We start from the raw sequence: 9,773 nt of genomic DNA on the forward strand, positions 1-9,773 counted from the left end.
CCAGTCGCCGACTGGGCATCCTCCGTCGTGCGAAGTCCTTCCTTGGCACACCTGAGCTCCTCATCACATATAAAGCTTTAATCTGCAGCTTAATGGAATACTGCTCTCCCCTCTGGGCCGGTGCTCCTGCCTCACACCTAGCTCGGCTTCACGTTGTAGAATCCAAAGCGTTCAGAATCATTGGAATCTCCTGCGATGTAGTCAACTCCGAGGGCCTTTCACTCACTCACCGCAGGCAGGTTTGGTGGTCTTTCTGTCTTCTACTGACTCTTCTCCGGCCTTGCTCCCCCAGCTCTCTCTGGGCTCTGTCCCCCAAATATTCCTTCAGGTCGCACAAGATCTGCCTGCAACCCTCTTATGGTGAAACTGCCAAAATCTACACTGTCTGCTCACCTTCACTCCTTCATTCCTCTTTTCTCCCGCCTCTGGATTAAACTCCCTCACTCTCTTCAATCCCACTCCTTCCTCCAGGTATTTAAAACAGCTGTTCACCACCATCTCTTATATTCCCCCATCCAAAACCTTGATCTTTTCTATCCCCGATAATTCACCCCAGATGCACTTTTTGGAAATACCGATTTTGAAATAAGTCCTAGCAGTGTCCATGTGTTTTATACCTCTCCCACCCACTCCCCCCAACCCCCTTCCCATGCCTCGTCCCCCTTGAATTTAAGATAGTCAGAAAAACATTGGACCTTCGGGATTAGGGTGCTGGGAACAAGAGACAATTAGTTTAGGCATGTTAGCTGAACATGTGGGACAATGTTTCCAGTGCCCATGGCTTTTGTAAGTCCCAAATAGGCCCAACTCAATTTTGACAAAAATCTCCTTACTTTCCCAGATCAGGGGAGATATCGTCACGCCAGAGAGGTCATGGCTGATGGCTCGACCCCAAAATTTTAAAAGACTCAACCAGCAAAAGAGATAACAGAGTTATTACTCCCACCAGGGAGTAATGCATTCGATCGTGTCCGTCCATATGTGTGTGTGTGTGTGCGTATATGTGTTCGTGTGTTTGTGAACAAGATATCTGGAAAAGTTCTGAACGGATTTGGATGAAAGTTGGTGGGATGATTGCCCTCGGGATAAGGAAGAATTGATTAGTTTTTAGTGAACCTCAGGATATTATTCCGGATCAAGGAATTTTTTGAAGGTTTTTTTACCATTGGAAGATCGGGCTCAGCAGCGGCCACCCACGGCGGGAGTATGCGCTCTACTGAGTGGCGTTCTAGTTTTGACCAATGAAATCCTTCTGGTGTGAGATTTGTCAGGATGTGAAGACACGTTCCATTTGTCAGACCAATATCTAATCAATTTCAGATCAGCAGAGGGAAATTAAGCAGTCTGCTGTCCCTCTGTGAGTGGGAACGACCAGACACAATGTGGAGTCATCATTCAAAAAGAGCAGAAGGATTTCCAAAGCATCAGAGAGGTCGTTTATGTAGTTGAGGAATAAAACCAGGACCATGACTCCATTTTGCCAAGCAGGGCATGGTGTATCGAATGCCGAGGTATGTCCAGGGAGATGGGCTGAACCTCTCATTTGAGACTTAGGGTCTCCTATGATCGCTGAGAGAGTAGTAGCAGCATTTCCATAGTTGAGTCACTGGGACAGTATCCATATTGATGGTCAGAGATCAGGTTGTTTGAAAAGTGGAAGGTCTTGATAGCGGTAGCGACGATGACCTCCATGACTTTGCTGATAATTAGAAGTAATCTGATTCACCTCATAAAAGTGCGCGGAACTGTTTTTGCACCTTTCCTGTGAATGGGACAAATTTTGCTAACTTCCAAACAGACAGGAAGTGACCAAAGAAAGACAAGCCGAGAAGAGCAGCCAAAGGAGAAGTAAGAGCAGCAGATCAGGATTTGAGAACATGAACATCGATGCCATCTCGGCCCATCGCCGATGAAGAGTCGAGGTTGTGCAGAACTTTCTCTACCTTCTCAGGTTTGTAAGAGAGAGGGTCGGGAAGGCACTGGGTGCGAGGAGGTAAGTCGGGGGCACAGCGGGACGGGTTGAGTATACCAGACGTGGACACAGAAGTTTGTTGCACAAACACCAAGTTGAGATATTCTGCCTCGTCTCGAGCAGCATCGGAGCTGAGGGTAACCGAGAAATGAATGAACGAGTGATACATTGAGTCATTGCAATGATGCATAACTTGCTTGAAACAAGGAATATTAGGATGAAATCCACTTGGAGTTGTTCATTTTTCTGTTTAGAATCATTTAATAATGAAGTACGCGTATGTAAAAAGGTACGTACTCTTTTTCCGGCGCCTTTTCCCTCGTTTCCGGCACATCACATCAACTATTAGAAGAACTGCAAAGCCATGAGAGACAACAACAACGAAGAGACCGATTTACCAACAAACAAAAACACAAAACCAATGCAAAGAGGCATTGCAATGTTGTTTTTGGTAATCACATGATCTGATAAAATTGCTTTGATGACTTACTGAGAATAAAGAGAATAGAAAGTTTCATTTTTCAATAAGTTTCCAACTTGCATATGGAGATGTTTGCTGATTGAAGGAAACCCTGAAATGAGCAAAACAAAACCGAAATTATTAGTTTTCATTGCGTTATTATTCATGATTATTTCATTATTTCATGTCATTACCAGCATTTATTTATTGTAACAAAGATTGATTATTCTCTTTTATTCATGACATTATTCCCACTTTTTTGGAGATGAAGACAAGTGAGGAAGGAGAGCAAATTGAAGACTTTTGCAGGATCTCTTCCCAGGAGATGATGTTCATGAAGTTATTTCTTGATTATACAACATCTATGGACTGCTTATTCTAAAAGTCCAATGTTAAATGGCCCAACTATTATTACTGCTACGAGTGCTACGGTATGACTACTTCTTCCTTAACAGCCCCAATTATTTCTTGTTCGGTCTTCAGATGGGGAAAGTTTTTCTCTCAAGTCTTTCACGATCTGGCTGGCCAGGCCCGATGTTTGATTGAAGGTGATTTGGGCAGCAATTTGTTGACGGTGCCAGAGATAACTCGTTTACTCTTTGCGAAGGACACCGTGGGATCTTTAACATCCACTAACTCATCCTAGCAGATGGATCACCCAGCTACGGTCCACTTGTGATGTGATGCCCTACCTGTGAAGCACCAATCCAGGCTTCTAGTAACCGTACTTAAGTTAGACACCTCAAAACTAAGAACTAAGTACAGGTAGTGACCTGTTGACCATCCTGTCAGACTGATTATCCACTTCATCATTTACAAACATTTACTGGCAGACATTAAAGCTCAGATGGTGTTTTTACCTGTAAGAAAAAACATTTACCTGTAAGAGGAGGAAAGAGTAGGCATTTTGTGTGCTGGTACTCTGGCCAAATTCCCCAAACCTGCCCAAACAAATTTTCCAAAATTCCCCAAATCCCTGCACTAGCTTGGAGTGGAAGCCTGTCCAGGGTTGGTTAACTCATACATGGAGCATCCATGACTGGTCTAGGGTGTCCTGATACTCCTTCATGGAGTTTGCGGCTTATACTGGACAATACCAATTACATTTGATCAAAGATGTGATCTTTCATATTGCTTACAAACGAATAATTAGCACGAAACAAGCTCTGCAGCAACGACCTCCATATAACTCGCTTTGTATTGGACAGAAATGGATTATACGGAAAGAAGCAACAGGGAATGTCACCAACTGGGATTCGCTTGGTGTCTGGCACGGTGTTAATAACACGTTTCCTGAGCAGCGAAAGCTTTAGCATCAAACAATAAAACGATGAAATAACTCACGCCACTGCACATCCATCCCGACCTCTTTTCCACCACCTCCTCCTCTTTATTTCATGCTCCTCCACCTTTACCCTTCCAACTCCTCTTTTTCCTTCTATGCAGATTACATAGTTTATTATATGGATTTGTTGTTCAATCGAAGCGTTTTCTCAAGACTATCGCATTACTTGGGCGTCAGTTCCAGAAGTACAACATTACTTGTCTCTTGTCTGTGGGTGGATTCAAATCCAGACTAACATCTGGTGGAATGTCTGTCTGTAAGCGGCATCACATTGCGGAGGAAGCTCCCCTTTGGAGGGGTGGGGGATTAGAGGTGTGGGCCTGAGGCAATAATCTTGTCTTAAATGTGGAAATTAAATACTCAATGGAATTGTTTAGATTTTTAGAAGAATAAATATCTTTGAGCTGGTTGACCAGTTTACCTGCTCAGTAATACCTGCTCCATAACCATTGTGTTAGTCCCTGGGAGCTCTGAGAATGCTTATCCTCCAATAGGAAAACAGTGGCAAATGGTTATGCTGCATGAACCCTAGACTACAATTAGAAAACCTAATAGGTAACTGTTATATGTAATTCCTCAATCTTGTACATATCACAATGGTCAACTTTGCAGTGATACTAAAAGGTGTTTTAATGGCAGCACCTATCAAATGTGTTCTCACCTTCCCTACCTCCCAGTTAGCACAAAAACCTTTACATATCTTTACTCCACGGCACACGTGAAGTGAAAAACGGGGTTAAGCAATCGGGACACTTCGTCTGTCTGTCTGTCTGTCTGTCTGTCTACAAATGTCTGTTTATGATCGAGGATCTACTTAATTTCAATTGGATGTTATATTGTGAACACAAATCAGAAAACGTACCTGTAGTTTTGTAGTACTTTGGCACTGAATTTTGCAAATTGTATGGAATGTCACCTGATCGCGCATGTGCACAGTTAAGATAATTATTACTTGGCAAAAAAATAATAAAAATTGACAAGTATGTTGATCACTCAACAACAAGTTGTCAACAAGTCAACAAGTATGTTGTTGTTGTTGATTGACAAGTATTGTTGAGTATTGTTGTTTGTCTGTCCGCTCACTTACACTTGCCTACAGGTCACAATTTTAAACTGACCTTCTGGTGAAGTTCGTGGTCTGACAAAATCCTATATATTTGAGGTCAACAGGTCAAAAGGTCAACATAGAACAAAGGTCAACCAATTTTTTCAAAAATCCTCAATTTACATCCGATTGACATGAAATTTGAATATGATTTTCATATCAGCTAACTGAATTCAACCACCAACTGTTTTTTTATATCAACATAGGTCACAAGGTCAACATAGGCCAAAGGTCAACCACTTTTTGTCAAATTTCTTATCTCCTCAATTTTCATCCGATTGACTTGAAATTTGAATAGGATTTTCATTTCAGCGAACTAAAATCAACCACCAACTATTTTTGAGATCAGCATCGGCCAAAAGGTCAACATAGGCCAAAGGTCAACAACCAATTCAAATTTCTAAAATCTTCAATTTTCATCCGATTGACTTGACATCTGAATAGGATTTGCATATCAGCTAACTGAATTCAACCACCAACTATTTTTGAGGTCAACATCGGCCAAATTTATAAAATTGTCAATTTTCATCCGATTAACCTCAAATTTAAGGACGATTTGCATATCAGGTCACTGAATTTAACCATCAATTATTTTTGAGGTCAAAAGGATGCTCTACTGAGTGCCATTCAACTTTGTTCTCTTTTTCCAAGTGTCGCTCTATGAGTGATTTTTTTTTTTAGTCTGTGTCTGTTTGGCAGTCCAAAAAAATTGAAAAACATTCCAAGCAGAAAGCTTAGTTTTTAGAGACATCATAAAGGACACAAACAACAGGCATGAATAACTAATGTAACGTGTTTAAATAAGGTGGTGTGAAAGAAGGCGCATCAACTGTGGTAAACTTCCAAAGAAAAAAAGATTTTTTTTACACAGCCTTTAAAACCTTTATTTTATTTCAATTTAATTAGACACTTGAACACTATAGAACACAAATAGCCTTCATAACATTTTCAAAAATCTTCCATTTCGCCGGACTTGTAGAAATATAATGGCATTTTACGTCATCTCGGCCAATTTAATTTGCCACTCGCTCAGTCAGCCAAAACGGCGGCTCAGGAAATATAGATTGTGCTCTGTAGCAAGGTCTTGAAAGTGCAATGTTAAATGGCCCAACTGCAATATCAACTTACAAACGCAATAGTCAAGAGCTCAAAACTCCCATGTCCTTCTTTTCCTAAAGACAGTGTGGGGGTAAGGTGTTCCATGAACTCTCCAGTTGAGTATATTTTTCGAGGAAGTTTAACTGCGAGCCTGACATGTACCAATGTAGGGATACGATACAGGAGAAACAAGCGTTATGCCTAGGTCCCCCGTCGGTGAAGTGATGCGAGTTGACAAAGTGGAAGACGCAAGGCGGCCATCTTGGATTTTGACGTGGCGACCCAATTTTCAAGAGCGTTCTTCCTTATGCGTAGATACACCCACCAACCAGATTAGAAGTTCGTAGTTCGTTTATTTTTCAAGATATTTCGCTCACAAGGTTCAGACATATATATGGTGGCGGCCATCTTGTAATTTGACGTGGCGACCCAATTTCCAATAGCGTTCTTCCTAATGCCGAGATACACCCACACACCAAATTAGAAGTTGGTACTTCGCTTATTTTTCAAGATATTCCGCTCACAATGTTCAGACATATATGGCGGCGGCCATCTTGGATTTTGACGTGGGTTGCACCCACACACCAAATTAGAATTCGGTTCTTCGCTTACGCACGCACGTATGCACATACGCACGCACACGGACGGACACACGGACGGAGGGGAAAACCATCGTCCTCCTTTCGCTCCGCGGTGCGACGGGGGACAATAAGCCAAACTAGAACGGGCACTCGGTAGAGCGCATACCTTCGCCGCAGCTACTGTTCTGTACTTGGCATGGGAGTGTAGGGAACAGAACAGTGAACAGTTTGGTGCTGATTTCATGCAAATCGGATAAAAATTGACCGCGCTATGGTAAAAATACGATTTTGACCTTTTCGTGACCTTGACCTTGACCTTTGACCCGATTGCTCCCAAAATCTAATCAAATGTGTCCCGTATAATAACCAATCATCCCACCAAATTTCATGCAATTCGGTTGAATACTTTTTGAGTTATGCGAATAACATACACACACACACACAGACATACAAATAAATACACAGCGATCAAAACATAACCTTCCGCTTTTGCGAAGGTAATAACCTAACATAGCAAATAGTCCTTCAGGCAATGTACTGTGCCATAAATCCGATCGATTGGTCACTGCGACATAAGATTGATGTATTCGGTAAGCACTGGGGGAGGCGGAGGGGGTTAAGTTGTGAAAATTAAAATTCATAGAAAGACAATAAGTAAGGATGGCAGCCAAGAGATGTGAAGGTATGGAGGATAGGACGAGTGCAAAGAGAAGAGAGATACATTTTGGAGGATACAGGAGTAAGAGGAGGGCAGGGCCAGGACACGAAATCGATGCAAAGCCACCGAAGAAAAACGCCATGAGAATGATATGCTGTACCATATTACCTCCACCTGTGACCGTCATCAGTACTTCCATCATTAGTGGGAGATAAACCAAATTGTATTATCTAGAACTCGTGTGAAATGCTCAGATGCTCGTTCCACAACTCCGGTTAAAGCACCATGCTGATTCCAAATTATAATCCATCATTACCTCCGACGGAAGATGGACGGAGGTTATATTTTCAACCCTGTGTGTCTGTTTGTTTGTCTGTGAACATGATGTCTCAAAAGGTTGTGGACGGATTCGGACGAAATTTGGTGGAGAGCTTCGGTATGTGACAAGGGCGAAATTATTCGATTTTGGTGAAGATCCGGATCCGGATCTGAGTATTTAAAAGTGATTCTTCACCATCGAGTGATCGTGCCAAGAATGATAGAGAGCGCAATATCTCAAAAAGTTGTGGATGACTAATTACATACAAAACTAGGTAGATGAGTTGGGTAGGTGACAAGAACAAGCCGATTCGATTTTGATTGAAGTCCGGATCCAGATCCGACCTGTTAGTGGGATACAAAACGTAAAGTGTTCAGCCTGGCGGAGGTGTGCTCTCTACCGAGTGTCATTCTAGTTGTTTGAAGTTTTAGCCATGGATGCATACGATTCAGTCGCTTTAAAAAAGGGAATTTCCTGCTTTTACTTAAGTTCAGCGACACGTGCAGTGCAGGCCTCCTTCCCTTGGGCTGTTTTAACGTGGAGACTTGCACAAACATTCACGAGGAACGCTTTACGGGCATTGCCAGGGATCGTCGGCCAAAAGTGGGATGGTCAGAGTTGTTCTGGATCAGGACATGAACCAAAATCCAATCGGCTTGGTCTTGTCACCAACCCAACTTGCACACCACGTTTTGGTATGACACATTCACAACTTTTTGAGATATCATGCGATGTATCATTTTTGGCTCCATCTCTCAATAGTGAAGATTCATTTTAATAATTCGAGAATCCGGCTCCGGGTCTTCACCAAAATACAATCACTTCGTTCTTGTTGCACACCAAACCTGTCCACCAAGTTTCGTCTGAATCCGTCAATAACTCTGAGATATTTTGCTCACTGACAAACAAACGGACAAGGGTAAACCTGTCATGTAAACCTGCCATTAGTTTAACACCTATCATGCAAGAGCGCACACAGACACACACACACACACACACACACACACACACACACACACACACACACACACACACACACACACACACACACACACACACACACACACAGACACACACACACACACATGCACACACGCACGCGCACATGCACACGAACACACACACACACACACACGCACACACACACGCATACCCACGCATACCCACACACACGCACACACACACACACACACACACACGCACACGCGAACACACACGCACACACGCACACGAACACACACACACACACACACACACACACACACACACGCACACACACACACACACAGACACACACACGCGCGCACACAGGCACACACACGCACACACACACACATAGACACACACACATGCACGGACACACATGCGCGCACACACATAGACACACACATACACGCACACACACGCGCGCACGCACACACACACCCAGGCACACACCCACGCACAAACACACACACACACACACACACACACACACACGCGCGCACAGAAGTCAGAAATAACAATTCATATTCCACATATAGTAACTTTTTAGGAAATGGATACCTGGTGAGGATTGTTCCAAAAGGTGCTCCAGGTTCAGACTAGATTCTCAGCACGAAGATAATTTTCCAACACGTGGGAATAGATTACACGTCGATAAACGTTCCCAACGTGCACCGTTTAAACGTCGATCCGTCCGTTGTACTCCGATATGTGAGGACAGAAACGAGGACGAAATGTCCACAAAAAGCGTATCGAAGGTTGTACTTCGGTCTGTGGGCTGCTCAGGCTCACCTTGTCGACCCCCCGCTCGCACACCTGAGCCCTCCGCTCGCATACACGTGGTCTCTTTACCCCCCGGCAAGTAAGCTCAATAACACCACGTACATCGTGGTGGTTCCAGCCGCACTCTCTCGCACTCTTTCCTCACCGTGCTCTTCCTCAGGGAGCCGAACTCACACATCCTCAGCTCCTCCTGTTCTTCACTCCCCCCGACCCCCCGCCCCTCTCTAACAACCCCCGCACTCCCCACACCCCACTCCCCATCCCTCACCGCAATCCTTCAACTTGTCAAGGCGAACCACCCCTTCCCATCCCGTTCTCCCTGCCTCTCTTTCCACTCCTAGTTTCCAGGCCGCACCACATTTACAACTTGCTGCATCACGTGACTTTTGAATTACCTTGGCTCGTGGTTTCCCAAAGTTGACAAAACGCACATGCGACAAGTGATCAGGAAGTCTGTGGCCTGACAAA

At 43.7% G+C, this 9,773-nt stretch overlaps 1 protein-coding gene across 8 annotated transcripts in view; it reads right to left on the minus strand.

The window, feature by feature from the left end:
* The window catches only part of VIT (vitrin), a 50,646-nt gene extending 41,112 nt beyond the window's left edge, over positions 1-9,534 (minus strand). For 2 of the 8 annotated variants that reach the window (XM_068128851.2, XM_078784513.1), the window contains exons 1-3: positions 9,451-9,504; positions 2,463-2,544; positions 2,270-2,326 (exon numbers count right to left, since the gene is read on the minus strand). In XM_068128851.2, the coding sequence (XP_067984952.2) occupies positions 2,270-2,326; positions 2,463-2,490 (85 nt within the window). In that variant the 5' untranslated portion in view covers positions 2,491-2,544; positions 9,451-9,504. Of the gene's footprint in view, positions 1-2,269; positions 2,327-2,462; positions 2,545-9,083 lie in introns of all 8 variants that reach the window. The other 6 variants (XM_078784514.1, XM_068128853.2, XM_068128849.2 and 3 more) reach the window with 6 other exon arrangements.
* Positions 9,535-9,773: the final 239 nt, after the last annotated feature.

Source organism: Myxine glutinosa, chromosome 9 (assembly GCF_964187855.1).
Source record: "Myxine glutinosa chromosome 9, kmMyxGlut1.1, whole genome shotgun sequence".
NCBI classification, from domain to species: Eukaryota; Metazoa; Chordata; class Myxini; order Myxiniformes; family Myxinidae; genus Myxine; species Myxine glutinosa.